Source organism: Carettochelys insculpta, chromosome 9 (assembly GCF_033958435.1).
Source record: "Carettochelys insculpta isolate YL-2023 chromosome 9, ASM3395843v1, whole genome shotgun sequence".
In the NCBI taxonomy this organism is placed as follows: domain Eukaryota; kingdom Metazoa; phylum Chordata; order Testudines; family Carettochelyidae; genus Carettochelys; species Carettochelys insculpta.
The window spans coordinates 15,578,530-15,598,802 of NC_134145.1; the positions used below are offsets into that span (position 1 = coordinate 15,578,530).

At 40.8% G+C, this 20,273-nt stretch overlaps 1 protein-coding gene across 13 annotated transcripts in view; it reads left to right on the forward strand.

The window, feature by feature from the left end:
• FGGY (FGGY carbohydrate kinase domain containing) overlaps window positions 1-20,273 on the forward strand; it is a 478,496-nt gene that overhangs the window by 373,235 nt on the left and 84,988 nt on the right. For all 13 annotated transcript variants that reach the window (XR_012646580.1, XR_012646582.1, XR_012646581.1 and 10 more), the window contains 2 exons: window positions 2,092-2,220; window positions 10,168-10,271. Coding sequence is in view for 10 of the 13 variants with exons in the window: in XM_075002919.1 (XP_074859020.1) it covers window positions 2,092-2,220; window positions 10,168-10,271 (233 nt within the window). In the remaining 3 variants the exon portion in view is untranslated. The remainder of the gene's footprint in view (window positions 1-2,091; window positions 2,221-10,167; window positions 10,272-20,273) is intronic.

Genomic DNA, 20,273 nt, shown 5'->3' on the forward strand with positions numbered 1-20,273 from the left:
TGTAGAACAAGAAGTAACGGTTTTAATTTGCTGCCAAGCAGGCGTAAGTTACGTATTAGGAAAAACTTTCCAACTCTACGTGTAGTTAAGATCTGAAATAGTCTTCTGAGAGAGGTTATGGAATCCCCATCATTGGAGGCCTTTAAGAACTGTTTGGCTATACACCTCTTAGAAATGGTCTAGCCTGACATTTGTATAAGTCTCTGCTTGTGAATTTCATCACTTTCTTTTCACCCATCTGCACAGGTGATGCATAGGGTTGCACAAAGAACCACATGCCCCCCCCCGCCAGCATCCACCCACCCTGCCTTCCCCCCCACTCTGTCAGTGCTACACTGCTGCTGGGGAGTTTAGGGTCAATCCCTCCCCTGGAGTGGTGTGGCTAGAGGGCAGTTTGAGCTTACTAGCTCGTGTTGCTCTTGCATTGCACCACTCCAAAGGTGGGGGCTGCCTCTGCACTCTCCAGAAATGACATGGCACTTCTGTAGGAAGAGGGAGGCGGCTGGGGCAGGGCTGGAGGAGGGGATGAGGAGAGTGCGGAGCAGGGGTCTGGTGGCATGACATGGGCAGAGGAGGGTGTGGGTGAGGAGGGGAGGTATGGATGGAGATGAAGGGAGTATGGGCAGAGAAAGGGGACAGGGCAGGAGCGTGCAACCAGTGCTCTCCACCACACAGAATCCCTTCACTAGTCACCTGTCCAGCTGCAGACTAGCACAGCTTCTATCGTTAAGGTTATCCTCATTATCAATATTGTGTTCCTGAGCATTCTTTTTATAGGATGTTCATGTTCATTGATCTATACTGTGCAGCAAGTAGCACCAGGAGCTTGGCACATCAGAACTGATTGGAAATGCAATGCGGTCTCATGAAAACCCACTGTGGAAACAGAACTCTCTTTTATTTCAAAAAGGAATGGTGCCAACTCTGCCCAGAAGATTTGTTGAACTGAGTAAGCTTTAAAGATAAGCCTTATTGGATGAATTTGGAGTTAGAGCCAAGCCTTTGACGAGGAAGCGAATGGACGCTCCCACTGCGACATTGTGTGCCTGATCCATCTAACCTGTAGATGAATAAAGTGCCATGGATCCCTGGAGCTCTCAGTCCTGTCTTACCACTTTGTATCTAGTTCTGCCCTAGCCCAGAGAAAGACCTTTCATATGGAGATGGCCTGAACCAAACCCCCAGTCCAAAACCACGTGAACTATGCAGTGTCGCAACATAGATCCCATATTCATTGCTTGAGCCTTTCCTTATCTGTATCATAGTTGATTAGTTGTTAAAATCTTTCCATTTGGGGGAAAAAGCAGTTACGCCAGAGGGAATCTGAGCTAGTAGTGGTAGAGAACATGGCAGAAGGGCCCTGTTGCAGAATGCCAGCTGGGTGGGAGAGGCTAGTTTGTGGTGGTTCCATGTACCCTCCACTGCAGCTTGCCAACACAGACTCAAAAGTGGGTGATCTTAACTAGGGAGCAGATGTAGGCAGAAAGGCAGAATTGCACTGATTTAAAGTTTCCTCTGACAGCCTCTATGAGCTCCTATACAGGCTTAATGAACGTTAAAGCCACCACTTGTCTGGTGGAAGCCCTGAAGAAGAGGGGAGGTGGAAACACATCTGGGCCAAGCATCCTTGACTGGTGCAGGAGGTGCAGTTTTCACTACTTCGCATCTTCCCAAGTGAATCTGCCCCAAGATACCTAATATCCAAACTACATTTATTTCTGCAAACATGTAGTCAGTGGCTAGAATGTAAAGTATGAGCCTGAGTGTTTATTTACATACCTTGTAAAAAGCTCACACTGTGTTAAGTGCTTTTTTTATGGGTTATAGTGAAGCCTGTGCTACATGGCTATACCAGGTATTGAATAGGTACCCATTTTTAAACTGTTCTGAGCAGCAAACTATAGCACAGTAATGTATTTAAGATACATAAGTGTGCTTGGTATTTGGTAAGTAAATGAAGTTATTAATGCACTTTTGGGATGGGCTACTACGTTAAACAGTGGTGGGGGAAATGCACTTTTTTGGGGAAATGCATGTTTGCTTTTCTGTTTATCAAACTGATGCGTGTTCGTTTTTTTTATGTTTGCCCAGGAAACCTAGTCCTGTCTCCTGGAGCTTCTGTTGGAAATGGTCTAACGCCAGAAGCTGCAAAAGACCTCGGTCTTGCTGAAGGGACTGCAGTAGCAGCATCTCTCATTGATGCGCATGCTGGCGGACTAGGTATTTACACATAATTACTATTCTCGGACACAGGGATATTACGCAAGATAATTTTTTGTGTGAAATACCCTCCCCTTTAAATTTTCCACTGACACTAGTAACAAAGCAGCATTTTGCCCTTATGTGGAAAGACCTATTCTTATCAGGTAACAGGTGTTAAAAAAAAAAAAATCTTTATAACATTGCTAAAATCAGTTCGAGATTTTCAATAGGGTCCACTCATCTTTGTTGCCTCCTGGAATACAGGAGGGTTTCTGGAGCACTCCTGAGAGGGTTAAATCAGAGTGAAATGCTTAGAGACAGGACAACTCACAACACGACTGGGGTGTCCTCTGCACTAAGGTACACCGAAACAGTCACAAAGAACAGTTCTGTTTGTCGCACTGGCTAACCAGAAACCACATGAGCAATCCCTTGAGGCACTCCAGTTTTCATGTGCCACACCTGTACCAGCCATTTGACAGGTTGTCAGCAGAATATAGGCACATGAAAGGAGGCCTAGGGGGGACTTAAGAGGATTTCTTTTAATGAAATTAACAAAGTTTAGGATAAGCAGTCCTGTTGCACCTTAAAAGATGATAATTTTATTTATGAGGTAATGATTGGTAGTCTTTAAGGTTGTGGGTTTTTTTGGAAGCTACAGGCCAAAATGCCTACCCCTCTGAGAGCTCAAGACAAAAAGGGTAGCCTGAAAACCAAAGGAAGCCGTGGCTTGTTATAGATACCCTGTATTTTAAACCATGAAATGAGGAAAATTATAAAACAAACTGTTTTGGTGCTGGAATAGCTACAAGATTCAAGGTTTTACCGGTCTATTTTTAAAAGGCTTTTTCTTTGAGATCCCATGGAGCTGTTGGATCTGTGTTATCATACTTCATTGGCTTAGTTTAGATTGACTTAAAAATGGTTCCTCTCTAACACCCCACATTGGTAAGGATAATTGTCCTCTGTTTAAATAATGGAATGGAGACTTTTGTGTGTTTCCTTTATACTAGCCCCATGTGGGATGTAGCACTAACATTTCTTGCTGTATTATGGGTGTAATTCATTTAAAATGGTACAAAAAAGATTAGAACTAGAGTGGACTGAAAACTGACATTTATGTCCTGATAGGAAATTCCAAGATTTTTGTCTTCTGGTTTTGTCAAAAGTCAGGACAAAGTGTAAAATCTTGATTTTATTTTTTTTAATGAAAAGCTTAAAAATAATTGAAATATTTTGTTTTAATGTAATCAAAATTAATGTTCTGGTCCAGTTGCAATGTAGCTTCAATGCTATATTTATTGTATTTTAGCTTATAATGTATTGAAACAAAACATTTTAGCCTTATCAAAACAAATCTATTATTTCCTGTTGAAAGTTTTGATGAAATCAAGATGTTCTTTCAAAAAATGTAAATGTTGTCGAATCAACATTTTTGAAGAGAATGTTACTCTCTCTCAGAAAAAAAATTGACCAACTCCAGTTGGAATAAGTAGAGGTGACTGATAGAGGTAGAGGTCTGGCAAATGCTCGTGGCTCTGAGGGTATGGGGACACGCAGCATGCTGCTGGGCTGCTGCCATGCTTTCAGCTTCCTGCCACAGGGTTTCCGGGGCTCCCTGCAGCTTTAAGAATGGCCAAATGCAGGGACGATAGAGCTCCACTTGCTATAGATAGAGCATCCCCTGGGGCATGTGTGTGGCACCTTGGAGGCCTTTTCTGTCAACAGAATCCCCTTCAGAATGTCCAGACTGGCTTTCTCCTGGCAGATCTCTGTCAGAAGAGGAGTTCTGTTTCGTGGGGAGCAGCAGAACGCTGTCAGCAAAACTGCTAAGTTCTGTCAATTTACTGTCAACAGAACGCGTTGACAACGTGAATGCTCTGCGGGTTTTGTCGACAAAACCCTCTAGTGTAGATGCAGCCACAGAGCTATCCTTGTGTGTCGGTTTACTGAAGACATGTGGTGGTGTCAGACCGAATGCTGGGAGCACTAGAAATCTTTTCAGCTGTTTTCCTCTTTCCTTGTTAAATTTGGCATGCTGATAGCTTTTGGTTATTATTTCATGTCATACAGCAAATCAATTCTGAAGGTAGAGCTGATGTCAGCTATCCTGCTAGTGTCAGAAATGCTGGGAATTCTTGTAAGTCAGTAGACTTACAAGTAAATTAAACCACAGATGACAATTTCTTTTTATTTATCTGTACTAGCATAGCATTAAATACGCTAGCAGAGAATGGGGCTCCTTCCTTTCAGGCACTGTGAAGATTCCTAGAGAGAAGCAGCGTTCCCAACAGCTAGCTTGCAAACTACACAAAGTATTGGTTGGGGAAATAGAGGCATGGGGAGCTGAATCATTTTGAATAGGATGACACAGCTAATCAACTAGGAACACAGCTAGGAACAGAATCTACATGTTGTAGTTTTAATTTTTGGTCCAGTGTCCTGTGCACTGGACCACATTACCTCTTTCAGTTTGTGGACTCTTCCCATTTCCTGATAGTTTTGACCAGTGCATTTAGTCAACTAAGAAGCACTAAATTAATATTTAGTATAGAGAACATACTATGTTATCGTTTCTTACAATTACCAATTTGTTCTTCTCTTTGATTAGCCATATGCTGAACTTACTGTTATAATTTGTGTAGACCACATCTAATCATTGCATTTGCACTCTGACTAGGAAGCCAATTGGGGGGTGTGCGCGTGTGTATCCGCTTGTGCTTTGAAAAAAGGAAAACTCAGCATGTTTTTTCAGTAGGAGAATTCAGTTAGCATGTATGTTCCACTACATAAGTAAATGTGTAACATCACATGGCTAAAAACTGTCTTCTACAGAAATACATATTACACTGTAAAAATAGTTGCACGTCTTTGTTACAAAAATCAATACTTCAAAACACACCAATGGGCCTAATTTTAACGTAAACACACATGCTTTTCCCCTTTCAGTTTTCAAATGTAACACTACAAAACAGTGAGGGTCAGATTTACAGAAAATACATGGCATTTTTGCAAGCTCAAGTTGTCTGTGCAATAAAAGTAGGTGGCTTTTTGTCCCCCACAGTTGCTCGCACCTATAACTTAAGTGTCTCAGGTTGTAGAAATAAGTGCCTAAGTTGGCTAAGTGAGATATATTAAAGGTTCATAAAACTGTATGTGGAATGAAAGAAAGCAGCAGAAATGTAGCACTTTAAAGACTAACAAAATGATTTATTCGGTGATGAGCTTTTGTGGGACAGACCCACTTGCAATTGTATGCCTTGTAAATGGAGGCCCAGATAACAGTGGAACAAAAATTGGGCCATAAATATGAGGCCACGCTGTGCCAGCAAAATTAGAGAGCACTTTTCAAAGTCGGGTTTGTAATCTCAGGTTTTTACATTGCATTTACTTAGGTTTATTAAAATGTATTCTAGTCTCTAAACACGGACTTGCATAACAAAATGTCCTTTCTTTGAGGACATAAAATGCTCACTTTGATCTTATCCTGTGACTTTCTCGTTCTCATCATCATCTCTTCATCTTTCATATTGTATATGTTAAACTAAAGCACTTATTTAAACATGGAGAATGGTTTGCTGCACCCAACTGCTTTATAGTTTGATGTTTGAATCTTAACAAAACTGCGGCAAAGGCCAAGCTTTTCCAGTATTAAGTGTTCCTTTGAAATCCACAAGATATTGATTGTGTGGGGAAAAATTATTCTGAAAGCTGGCCTAATGACATAGGGCTAATTGATATACAGAGGCACGAACAGCTCTTGTTATCTACTCTGCCTGCTAAATGGCATATCAGTGAATAAATGAGGATGGGAGGTAACTTTTCATATCTTAGAATTTGCAGTCCAGACACCCTTTACCACAACGCCTCCATGTTCTAATAAAGGAGCTCTAACAATCATGGAGTTCCTGTGAGGGCTGTACAGATTTAACAGGGTATATCTAGTGCGTGATGCTTGACTGCTTGTGCTAGAGAACCACTTGTGTGGATCCACCTATAAGTTGGGGCTGTACAGGCCTGCTTCACCTATTACAAAGGTGATAGCTTGGAAAGGGAGTGTCTCTCTTTGGTACAGGGAAGTTGATGTGGTGTAGTAAGAATAAGAATAATTGGAACACCAAGATAAAGAGATCATAGGAGGAAATGATCTGTGAGATGCAAATCTTTGCTCTGGGAAGGGTTGCCAAATATGGTCTAGACAGTACTTGGCCTTGCCATGAGGGCAGGGGGCTGGACTCGATGACCTTTCAAGGTCCCTTCCAGTCCTAGCATTCTATGATTTGATGATAGGGGCAGATAGAGAAGATGAAATAGGAAGGTTCTGGACTGAAGAGTGAGAGAGTGTGCAGAGGGAAGAATGGGAAAGAGAGGGAGAGCAATTGAGTGTATGTGAGAAGAGAGTAACCAGAGCTGAGGGTGATCTCTGTAATGCAAAAGGACAGCTTCTGCTTTCTCCATTGGTCGTTGGGTGAGAACTCATGCCTCACTTCCATCCCTTCTTTAATCATAAAGTCCAGGAAATAAAACTGAAAGAGCCTAAGGAAAAATAGTGGTGAAAGGAGAGAAAGGGAAATAGGCAAATAAGTGGGGAAATGGAGGGTTTCCACTGAAAATAAATTGTAAATAGGAAAAAAGGATGCTGTCAAATTAAAATATACAGCCATTATTTTAAATATAGAAAAATATACAGAGGAAAGAAAATGCAGGGAGAAGAGAGAAAGCATGTGCAACATGGCACATTTGAACTAAGAAATACTGAAAATAACTAAGATTTCAGGAAAGATGTGGAGTAATTGGAGAAGGTTCAGAGAAAAGCAACAAAAATTATTAGAAGTCGAGAAAACATGACTTTATGAGAGACAACTGAAAAAACTGGGTTTGTTTAGTTCGGAAAAGAGAAGACTGAGTAGGGACATCATGGCAGCTTTCAGGTACCTTAAAGGGTATTACAAGGAGTGCTGGGGAAAATATATTCTCCTTAATTTCTTATGATGCAGCAAGATGCAGTGGGCTTACATTGCAGCAAGGCTGGGCATTTGGAAAAATTTGCTGAGTGTCAGAATGGTTAAGCACTGGAATAAATTGCCTAGGCAGGTTGCAGAATCTCCATTATTGGAGAGATTAAAGATCAGATTAGACAAATATCTGTCAGGGATGATATAGATGGTGCTTGGTCCCAGTGTGAGTGCAGGGAACTGGACTTGACCTCCCAAGGTCCCTTCCAGTTCTAGTATGCCATGATTCTATGCTCTAGTTAATGAAAAGTTGCCATTTACTAAAAATGTGATTTCGCACGTTTGGGGCACTGACTTTGTGAGAGGTACAGCATGTATAGAGGATATGCCCTAGAACACTACAGATTACCCAATTGTACATTAATTTCAATTGGATGTCACAATTGTTCCATTCTTTTGAGTGTATCAAAAAAGTTCTGCAAGAATGAAACAGTAAAAACAGGCCTTTTTCAGCTTGCAGACAGAGCCATGATAACACGGTGGACGTTTAGTTTTCATAGCTAGTAAATGTTGATACACAATCCATTTCTGCATTTGGCTTGGTATAAAATATCTTTGTGTGTTTTGAGCCCTGGAATCTGTGACAGCTTTGAAGTCTGTAAGTGGGGTTGGGAGGAGATGAAGAGTTATTTGATATTTACTGCTGCAGAGGTCTTGAGTAGCTTCCAAGCTAGTGCATCTGAAATTTGTTACTGAAAAGCTGAAAACTGGAAGCTGAATAGATATATGCCCTTCATTCGACCTAGTCTATTAATTTTAATGTGCCTAGAGCTAAAACTGAGTGTGGGAGGTCTGGCTCTTAAGGCTGCGACCTCAACAAGCTGGAATAAACTACCTGCTCCATTAAAACAGGCAGCACCGTAGAGCTCTTATTGTACAGTGTCTTCAATATTTTGTCATTGTCGGGGTGGGGAAAATCCCTGAAACTATGACTAAGTGTTACTTACTCTTTGATACTGTTGGATGATTTTGTATGGTACTAAACTGTGCTGTTTGAAGTTTGTCCTTTGGAAACTTTCACAAAAGGAATTGTGTATCCCATGAGGCTGTCCCACTATATTAAATATTCTGACAAAAATAAATATAAAAATCATTATTAACAGTACTTCAACTTCCCTAAGAACGGAGTTAAACGGCTTGATCTTCATTATAATTTATGTCCTAGTTAATGTTGTTTATTCATTTTAATATGCTATAATTAATGTTTCACTTCAGTGAATTACTATTAAAACTTTTTAAGATCTTACTGACAATCAAGTTGGTATAAATACTAGAGGTGACATTCTGGCCCCATTGAAATTGATGAGAAAATTCCCACTGAAGTCAGTAGAGTCAATATTTCTACTGATCTGATAAGTTTCCTTAATGATTAATACTTATTGAACCATGAGACTTAGTAACATTTTGGGAAATATACAAATACATTTCTACCAGGTGCACTGCCAGTTCACACTTGAATAGATTTGTATGTTGTAGTGGCTAGATAGTATTTTGAATGACCTCCAATAGTTCTAACTATAGTACTACTTAGTTCAGGAAATTACCTGTTAGACTAAGTTGTGCAAAATTCTTAATATGTAGTGGGACATGTGAATGTCTGAAAAGTTAAAAAGAAAAAAAAAAGTGTGACAGATAGCACCAACACTTCAAGGATTCTGCTTGTCCTTACCAATAAATGAATCTCATACACCTACACAGTAGTACATATATAATATCAGCCTAATTTGCCACATGTGTATTCCTTGGTTCACGTTGGATTCTGTGTTTACACTAAGGCTGTGTCTACACTACATTCCCCTTTCAGAAGGGGACTGCAAATGCACCTGATCGGAAATGCAAATGAGGTGCTGATTTATATATTGCAGACCTCATTTGCATAATGGCAACCACTTGCTATTCTGGAAGTGCTGTTTTCGGGGGAAGAAAACAAGCAGTATTGACAGGGTTCATTTGAAAGGAAACCCCACTTTCGAAAGAACCTGTCTTCCTCATATTTTTCAGGAAGAAGGGTTCTTTCGAAAATGGGGTTTCCTTTCGAATGACCTCCATCTACACTGCTGTTTTTTTCCTGAAAACAATACTTCTGGGATAGCGAGTGTCTATTATGCAAATGAAGCATGCAATATGTAAATAAGTGCCTCATTTACATTTCCGATTGGCCGCATTTGCATTCTCCTTCCAGAGGGGGAATGTAGTATAAACACAGTATAGGTGTACAAAAAGAGATGGAGGGTCAGGTTTTTACAGGTAGTTAGGTGCTAGAAGAGGCACATTGGTACTTAGTAGGATTTTCAAATGTGCGCAGGCTTTGGGCTATTGGGAGGTACACAAACAAAATGCTCTACATGGCAGTCAGACAGTAGATACCACAATGGAAGACAGAGCAAGAAAATATTAAGGCACTTTGCTTTTCAGGAGACTAGGGTTCAAATCCCAGCCCTTTTACAGACTTCTTTTATGACCTTAGGCAAGTCACTTAGTCTCTTCATGCAATTCAGTTTTTCTTCTGTAAAACAAGGGTAATGGTAATATTTCCTTCCCTGCCTCCACTGTTCTTTATTTAGGCAGTGGAAACTACAAACTCATCAGTAAAGGGTCTGTCTTTTTGTGCTCATTAGTCTAACGCCTGGTACAGTGGAGCCATGATTACTGTTGAAGCCTTCAGGCACTGCTGGAATAAAAATAAAATAGTACTCTGTATAGAGGTGAGTACATGTGTAATGCCTTATGCATTGGAACAAGATTGTACCCATATCTCTTCAATAAAGCAATATCCACAGTCACCAGCCTGGAATAGACCATACTGACTGTGAAACTGGTCTGACCTATGTCTAGAATGGGATACTTTGCAACAACAAATACTGGAGATAAAAAAAACCCCAAAACCCTCCATTGTATGGAAGGTTGGGTTGGTTTTTAAGATAAGTTATTTTTTGTTTTGTTTTAATAGGAGTCATTGGAGCAGATGTGAAAGGACATAACCTGCCCTGTGAAAATGAGCCAATTACATCCCGGCTAGCTGTGATTTGCGGAACATCTTCCTGTCACATGGGGGTAGGTTGGGTACATAATCACAATGACAGTTTTGGATAGTAGCTAGTATCTCTGAAGAGATATTACCCCTTATTTTCCCCTCACACCCACTTTGTTACTGTCAAGTGTTTTTTATCTTCTTCAGATATTAATTACATGTTAGGCATTCGCTTGCAATCGGGAGCTTTTATAGTAGTGAGGATAAAAACCTGGCCTGAAGTTCAAAAGCAAAGTCTAACACAGTGCTGCAGAAGCTCACAGAGAGCAGCATGAAATCAGAGCTGAAGACTCTGAATGGGAGTTATCCATGGCAAGCATGTCACTAATGTGTTTCTGAATAGCATCTTCAGAGAAGTCGTGTGTGTTCTCCAGCAGTCCTTCTCCCCAACCGCCTCACTCAATCAATATAAATCCATCTCCCTCTGAGAGCTGCAGTGATCTATATAGAATTATAGTCTGACTTCAAAAAAAAAAAACCTGATAAGCAATTTTTGCTTTGTTAATTTTTCCCAGTGAATTAACAAAAAAGCTCTTCCTTCGCTTGCAATTAAAATTTAGTGCCTACTTTGGAAATTTATACCTAATTAAAATGTATGAGTCTGAAAGCATTCCATTTAGGTAAGTACCCTATTCTGCCGTATTTTTTATTTAAAACTCATTATGTTCTTAAATTTAGACTGATTATAACTTGGATTTTTCCCAAATGAGCAAATTGGAGTGGGGGGTGAGTAGAGACTTTGCTTTCAAGGAAAGGCATTTCAGATTGTGGAAAAGGGCACTACTTAAATAATGTCTTTACTAAACTTAATAGAAGTGCCTAGATCTTTTCCTCATAGATCTTTTCTTTGAAACTCTGTAGTCTGGCAACATCCATCTGGCATGATTTTAGTTAGCAGGACACCACTTACAAGGGTGTGACCCAAGTTTCCTGTGGTCCCATAAAGTTTGTTTCCAGCCATCAGTCCTGGCTCTCAGTGTTCTGTGCTGTTATTTAGCTGTAATTTACCCCTGAATGTCCTCTAAGAGAGGAGTAAGCAGTGGAAGTGTTGGTAATGTACTAGAAAATATTGACCTTCCATAGTCCAGCATATTCTCTATTCAGGTCCCAAAAGTGCCAGATTAGAGAGGTTCAATCTGTACTGGGTATCCTGGATCGAGGCCATGTGAATAAGTCAGGGCTTGTCTACACTACCTCCCTACTGCAAAGGGAGGATGGTAAGTAGGGTGTTGGGAGTTTTATTAATGAAGTGCTGTGGTGCATATGCAGCACTTCATTAAGCAAGTCTCTCCCCCCACCGCCCCCGCCCCGGGACAACTCCGAAGTTTTAAACTTTGAAATGCCGGCTTGCATCTAGCTGCAGCTCACCTGCCAAAATTTTGAGGAGAAAAGGGACTTGGAAGTACCAGCAGGTGAGCCACGGCTAGGTGCGAGCCAGCACTTCGAATTTTAAAACTTCGGAGTTGCCGTGGGGAGAGGAGGGGAATTTGCTTAATGTGCACCACAGCACTTCATTAATGAACTCCCAACACCCTAATGGCCATCCTCTCTTTGAACTAGGGAGGTAGGGTAGACACAGCTGCAGTGACCTTGCCAGACATGCCTGGTTCGGCAAAGGGCATAAGTACGTGCTTAATTTTGAGCATGTGAATAAGCCTGTCCCTATGAAGCCAAAGCATTTAGCAGCTCCTTGAAGTCATTGGGATTTAATTATGTACATAATCACATAATTAAATTCCTTGTTACATCAAGATTTTAGGCCTGAAATCCTATCATCCTTAACCTTGATCTACACCTGAAAACCTAATCTGAGATGACAGTGGGGGCAGGGATTTTTTTATTTCAATAAATTGTAGAGAACCCTGTACTGATATGCAATTTGTTTCAGCAGCCTCATATGTATCTGCAAAAATGAGCCAGGGATATCTGCATTGATATCCGTGGACATAGATACTCATGGATACAAAGCAGATATCTGTACATTTTCAGGGTTCTAGATATAAAATTTGTATCTGTGTCCACATCCATAGCTGCAAAAATAGGTCTCAGATATATCTGCATTGACATCAAGGGATGCAGATACTTGTGGATATAAAGGCGATATCCACAGATTTTCAGGGCTATAGTTATATAGCTATAAGCCTTAGGAGATACACTTTACACTGATATCAAGGTGTAATAGGCTATGTCTACACTTGCCCCCTTCTTCAAAGGGGGCATGGTAATCAGACTTCAGAGTGCTGTGCTGTGTAGCCAAGGGCACTTTGAAGTGAAAAAGGGCACTACTTAAATAATGTTTTTAAAGTTCATGCCAGCACTTCGAAGTTTGACACTTTGAAGTTAGCCACGGGGAAGAATTTGCCTAATGAAATGCTGCATATGCATTGCAGCACTTCATTAGTAATCTCCCATCACCCTGATTACCATGCCCCCTTCAAAGAAGGGGGCAAGTGTAGACACAGCCACAGAGAGGTAGCTGTGTTAGTACGTATCCTAACAAAACAGCAGTTATTTAGCACTTTAAAAACTAGCAAAATGATTTATTGAGTGATGAGTTTTGTGGGACAGACAGACTTCTTCAGACCTATAACATTTCCAGTCCCGACTCAGATATATAGCACAAAGGTCCAAAAAAATTGCAATAAAAACTGACAAATCAGATACATAGAGCTGAAGGAGAGGGGTGTGGGATGTTTTACCTGAGATAATTATGGACATCAAAGGAAGGGAAGCAGTCCTTGTAATGCATGAGATAATTGCTGTCCTTGTTCATACCAAGTGTTAATATGTTGAATTTGTGTATGAACCCCAGTTCACAAATCTCCCTGCGTAATCTGTTTTTAAAGTCTCTTTGTTGTAGGATGAACAACAAGAAGTCCCATGGCACCTTATAAACTAACAGATATTTTGTAGCATAAGCTTTTATGGGCAAAGACCCGCTTCATCAGATGAGGTCTTTAACAGAATGGCCCACTCCATTGAAATGCTCCCTGACTGGCTTATCAGTACTGAGAGTCCAAATGTCTGCTCTGTGTCCATTCATTCTTTGGCAAAGTGTTTGCCCAGTTTGTCCAATGTACATTGTAGAGGGGCATTGCTGACACATGATGGCATATATAATATTGGTCAAGCTACAGGAGAATGAGCCCCTGATCTTGTAATTAACGTAGTTAAGTCCAGTAATTTGTATCCCCAGAATAAATATGTGGACAAAGTTGTTGCAAGAAAAAGTTCCAGGACTAGTGTTTCTGTGGTGTAGCCTGTGGTTGCTGGTGAGAATCTTCCTTAGGTTAAGAGGTTGTCTGTAGGAGAGGACAGGCTGTCACCTAGGGCCTTCCAGATTGTAGCATCATGATCGAGAATGGATTGTAGGTTTTTAATGAAGTGTTGCAGGGGTTTGAGCTGGGGGTATAGGTAATGACAAGTGGTGGTCTGTTGTTGACCTTCTTGGGCCTATCTTGAAGTAGCTGATTTCCAAGAATTCATGTGTCCCTATCAATCTCTCTCTTTTTTTTTTTTTTTAAGAAAAAACTTCTCCTGGTGGGTAATTAATTTTTTTGAATGCTTGGTAGAGATCTTGAAGTTTTTGGTCTCTGTTAGTAGGATCAGAGCAGATGTGTTTGTATCTAAGGGCTTGACTATAAACAGTGGATCACGTGGTGTGTGCTGGATGGAAGCTGGAGTCATGTAGGTAAGTGTAGCAGTCAGTTGGTTTCTGGTAGAGAGTGGTGTCGATGTGGCCATCAGCGATTTGTACTGTGGTATCCAGGAAATGTCTCTCTCTCTTGTGGAATAGTCGAGACTGAGATTGATGTTAGGGTGAGGTTGTTAAAATCTCTGTGGAATTCTTCCAGAGTCTCTTTACCATGGGTCCAAATGATAAAGGTGTCATTGATGTAGCATAAATAAAGGAGGGGTAATAGGGGGACAAGAACTAGGGAATCATTGTTCTAAGTCAGCCATAAAAACGCTAGCACATTGTGGTGCTCTGTGAGTGCCTGTACAAGTGCCACTAATCAGGAGGTATAAGTTGTCCCCATATTGGAAGTAATTATGGGTGAGAACAAAGTTACATAGGTTAGACACCAGATTTGCCATGGTAACATTAGGGATGGTATTCCTGATCGCTTCTGGTCCATCTGCATGTGGAATATTGGTGTAGAGAGCTTCTACATCCATGGTGGCAAGGATGGTGTTGTCAGGAAGGTTTCCAATGTTTTGTAATTTCCTCAGGAAGTCAGTGGTATTTCAGAAATAGCTAGGAGTGCCGCTGGCGTAGAGTTTGAGGAGGGAATCTACATAACTGTATAGTCCAGTAGTAAGGGTGCCAATATCTGAAATGATAGGGCATCCTGGGTTTTCAGGTTTATGGATTTTAAGGAGAAAATAGAATAATCTGTGTCAGGGCTCACATGGTGTGTCTGAGTGAATTTGGTCCTGAGTAGAAGCAGGGAGTTAAGTAGATGGTGTAGTTTCTTTTGGAATTCTAAAGATGTATCAGAGGAAAGAGGTCCATAAAATGTGTTTGTTGGAGAGTTGTCTAGCTGCCTCCTGTAAATAGCCTGACTTATTCACAATGACAACAACACCCCTTTTGTCAGCCGGCATAAGTATGATGTCCGAGTTATTTTTGAGACTCTGGACACTATAGTGTTCAGCACAGTTGAGATTGTTTCATTTGGTGGTGTTTACATATAATGTCAGTCTGCACACGGTTGTGGAAGCATTGCATATAGAAATCCAGATGGTCACTCCAGTCATCAGGGTAGTCCACATAGAATTCTTCTTCTTTTGGTGTTGGCTGGGGGGGACTGAGCAAGTCAGACTGATGTTCATTGGTGTGTTGGAAGTATTCCCTTAGCTGGAGATGGTGAAAGAAGGCCTTGAGGTCACCACAAAATTGTATTGGGTTTGTGGAGGAGGTGGGGCAGAAAGAAAGTCCCAGGGATAAGAGAGACCCTTCTGCCAGGCTGAGTTTGTAGCTGGATAGGTTAACAATATTATCCAGTGAGCTGTAGTTGTTGCAATTGTAGTGTCCTGAGGTATGAAGTAATTCAGATAATTTATTGTCCTTTCTTTTTTGTAGGGAGTGGAAGTGTGTATTACAGATTTCTTGTCGAGTGTCAGTGAAGTCCCGCTCTGTGGGGTCTTGTGTGGATATTTGGTTATTGATGAGAGTTTCAGGTTCAGAGAGGTATTCATGATCCTGTCCAGCTAGTTGTACAGGATACTGATCAAGTGTTTCCTCAGTTCCTTAGAGAGTGTGTGGCATAGTTTCTCACTATATTCAGTGTAGTACATTGATTGTAATGGGTTTTTCACGGCCAGTCCCTTGGGTAGGATGTCCATTTACTTGCGTTTGGAGAGAAGGAGGATGTCTGTGTGGATCTGTATCAAAGTGTTAAAATAAAACTACTTTTGTTTCCCAAATGTTTATATTAGTATATACTACCTCTACACTGAAGGGTAGGATAGCGGGAGGAGGTTTGCCATTTTAACCACAGCAATATACTTAAAGTAGCACAATTTTCTAATGTAGACAAGCCCTAGCTGATATAAATTAGTATCCCACACTGTAAGTATATTCCCAGTATTCACAGAGTAAGATGCTCCTTGAGGAAAGTTAGAGGGCACTGTAAGGTGGTTAATGGCTTGACCCTCAAAGAGGAGAGAAGTATTTTCTGTGATTCTGGGAGAAATTCAAATGGTTTTTCATTCAAATGTAACAACTCAGAATTTATTAAGTATTTACCCCCCTTCTCCTATGTATTTGTTTTGACTTTAGGGTTTCTGTGGTATGTTTGGTTTTTTGTTTGTTTGTTTATTTCATTTTAAAATGCTCTACGACTTGCACTGAACAGGCAACAAGCAAATGCAAAGTGGTTCTGGGACAAATCTGTGGAAGGCCTTTGGCTTAAGTGATCTTTATCAGCTTCCACTATGCAAAGTGAATACAGAAGACATAGAGCAACTGTATGTTTTTAATGAGACGTACATGCAGCTGCAGTTGGTTGAAATTAGCTGTACCTTTTTCAAATTAGGGCTATAAAATGAAGGTTTAGTATACTCATGTTTTGTTAAAATAAAAATATTGTTTTCTCTCTTGCTTTTTGTGCTGAGGGACCTTCAGGGCAATAGAGATTAATCATCGGGTTTAATTTAATGCAGTGGGGGAGAGACCTGTGTGGTCAGGCTGGCATTATAAAGTGCCTTTGATCTGCCTCAGGTGCATGGAGCCCCAGTGAGCCAACAACAATTATACTTTTATGAGATGATCAGAGCAGAGAGAGAGAGGGAGAAAATGGAGTGTGGAAACTCCGCGTCGTTCTTTATTGTGGTTCTGGTGAACGAAAGAGCCAACTGTCAGGAGAAATTCTGAAAACAGAAAGCAGGGTGAAAGTGCAGAAGTCGGGCAGTGGATTTCTTTCAGAGCTCTTACAGGATACTGTTCAAAATCATCCACTCATTATTTTTTCTTTTGACAGTGGTCTGAGTGCCGGTGATGGTGTATAGGTGTAGCTATAATATTGCCATTAGGCTGAATGCTCCATGCAGCACAGAATAAGAAATTGCTTGAGAAGGGCATTTACAGTAAACTTACAAAGAAACTCCACAGCCCAGTTTTCATTACTTTAAGGAATCTAAAGAACTGGAACAAAAGACTTTGATAATTGAGCCTTTGATAATTGAAAAATTACAAGTGTTGAACACAATTCTTCTGATGGATATAGTCGTGGTAAAATGTCCATTTTTTTTTTTCAAATGAGGTTATTTTTGGAATTAACTACTGCCTTTCTTAGGCATTCAGGCTCCCAGACCATTTTGTAAGATTGTTTCCAATAAGAGACTTAGCTGGATCAAGCCATGGACCAAAGAGTGTTTCATAACTGACTAGTTCATTGGTTCAAATCCACTTCTATGTTAATACTCACCAAAAGTCACTACAGTTTAAAGTCTGGTATATGGCCTTAGTGAAAGAAGTTTTTGGCAAGTTGGAATAGTTGTCCACATCACACATCCCTCAGCTGCCTACTCAGAAAGTAAATCTAAGAAGAAGCCCATGTCTCTCAGGGTGGATTCCCACAATTCACCAGCTTTGAGACAACATCTCCAGACTACCACAAGAGACTTCCCTTCAGCAACTGCAGCATCTCAGGAAAGCTTCTTCAAATCGAAGAACTATTTATGCATTTGTAACAACATAGCAATCAATGAGAAAAGGTTTAAAATAACAAAATGGCTACACATAGGTGGGAATGGAATAGGGTTGGCTTCCCGCCAGACTCTGCCTCTTCCCCTTTGACACCTGGGGCTCAGCTTTTGAATATTTCCAAAAGTCCTTTTGTTGCAGACATTCCCCATGAAGCCCCAACATTATCAGGTATAGACTTCATAGGGCTTGACATTTGTATTGTCCTTCTAAATCCTGGTGACAGGGATTATCTAAAGCCATTGCCTGACTTTCTGTAGACATGTAACACCAAGCTGAATTAACTCTTTGATCCTTGGTGGCCATCCCTGCAATGGTAATAAAATAAACAGAGATACACATGATAGTCATCAAAATAAATAACATTTTCCCATGTTTTTCACAGCCGAGCTGTGTGAGAAGGCTTGAACAGCTGCTGCTTCTGTCCTATGGATAAGAGTAATGCAGTCTCCAGGGCTGTCAAACGGGCATCTTTCATGAGCACCGAATTTGTTTAAAAACCAAAAATAAGTTTAAAAAAACCCAAACTTTTCCTTGAAGTAAAATGTTTCTTAGATGGTAAGCAATTTGGGATAGAGCCCACACTTTCACGACTCTTTCTACAGTGCCAACACAGTGGGACTCCTGTCCCAGCTGGGACCTCTGTCACAACTGCTATATAAATAATAATGATACCTATTTTCAGTTTAATTGACAGGGAAAAGCATTTCATTATTGTCAGAGAACTGGTTGTGTTATGCACAGTGAGGCAAATTTATTCAAAAGCTGTGCAGAGAAAAGATGCTATAAATTTGAAATCTTCAGAGCCATTCGCTGTCATTTTTAACAGTGTTTATACATGGCCAGAGGTGCCACGAATACAGAATATGCGCCATATAGCTGTATTAAATTAAGGTCTTGGGATATTTGTATAAAACAGTCCTACTCATAAAATATGTATAGGCTATTTCTGCCTTTTCTTGTGAGGTAAATTTAACCAGAAGGCAGTATTCTGCCTTCACTACTTCTAAAACCAGCCTTTCCACTGTGCATATATTTTCTCATCCTTGTCTTAATGCCTTTTGTGGATTCACGGCAAAAGAGTGTTTCAACAGATATTTTTATTGGGAGGCATTTGCTGTCCTCTAATTCATTGGAATGTGGGGTGGGGGAGGTTTGAATTTTCTGGCAGGTTGGTTCGGCAATACACAAAGTTCAGTGTCCCTTTCGAGTCAGGTTTTCTTTCATTTCCCTACCTTACATGACTTGAACCCCATGATGTGTTTGTCACTTCCTGTCCCCCTGCTGTTGGCTCTTTTGGAGATGAGACCACTGATTTATGGCAGTCAAGAGGTTTTCTCTCTGGCTCAGGTGTTCTCTCTCTCTTTTTGTGACTTCTGTGTCAGTTTTGATTGCTCTGTCTTGGACGAGTAAATGTGAGTAAGTCACGCATACACAAATGGATAGTGAGGTACTGAGTGACCTCCCCTGTGCACACACGAATGGACCTATTTTGCAAGGATAGTATGTGTATGCACGTCAGGTGACTCAGTACGTAACTTTGATAATGTGGGCACTTTAGTCCTGAATAGTTTGCAGTAATTTATCTCTTGGAAGATTTTGTTTTGTTTTGTTTTGTTTTTTGTTTCTTTTGAGACCGTCTCCCATCCGGTATATAAAAGTCAATTTCTCTTGAGATGTCACTGAGCAGCTATGTCCTTAGTAAAATAGGAGAAGTCTGAAGCCTTCCATACTGCTGTGTTATCATTTACTGTGAGCTATTTTGCAGTAATTTCCTGTCCTTATTTTTACCAAACAGGGTCATTCTATGCCTTCTGTTAAAGGAACTTCAGTGTGATTAGCTTATTCTAAATTTATTCATCTGATTTTCATGATGACTGTGAAACACAATAGAGTTTCTCTGCTCCACAATATCCACTCAAGCTGCCAGCTTTGTTCACACAAATAGTCTAAAGCACATTTCCAGCCCCAGAGCATGCACAGTACGTGTCCTTTGCAGTACATCCTGGGGTGGAGACTGCAGAGGCACGCTGGCTCGAAGTGTTCTTGTAGCCTGATCTCTGTAATCTCAGTGGGAGCCAGACCAGCAAGTGGATTCAGTATATTTTGGCTCTCATACGAGAGTCTCCTCTTCAGAACATGCCACGTTGTTAAAGCAGCAGACATTTGAATAGTTACTACAGAGAGACTCCTCAGCTGTTTGAAACAGTCTCCAAGAGGAACACTTGCAGGAATCAAAAAGCATTGCACTCAACTTGCCAGCTCTAATTAATCTAGCCAGGTGGCACTAGGCAATTCCTTTTTGGCAAGTGGATCTATGGACTGTGTGCCAGATTTCAACCTTCCATTCTTCCGTCGCTGCTGCACTTGTATCACCACGATGAAAGGTGCATTCTCAGAGGGGACAGGGCCTGGGCTGTGAGTCTGGGTGCCAGCTGGCTGGGGCCCAGCATTTAGCAAAGGCAACAATTTGTTCTCAGAGGAGAGGTGTTCAGATAAGGAGGGAAGGGGAGGAAAGGGGAGAGCATGGTTAAAAAACAAAAGCAAAACTATTGAAACCAAAGCAGCTTGGATGAGTTTCGAAAGGAGCTATGAAACTGAGAGCATCCACCCAATGAGCATCCCACCTCCCTATTTTTTAATATTTTTTCCTCTGCTAAAAGGCCTCTCCTCTGAATATGAATCATAAAGCCAGTGTCTTTTGAGTGAGGGACATAAATCAGTAGCACAGGAACCTCTCCCTTAATCTGTCCTCGTTCTGTTCAGTTCTGCTGCTTTATATGTTGCGTTTTGGCAGCAGTCACAATGATGACTT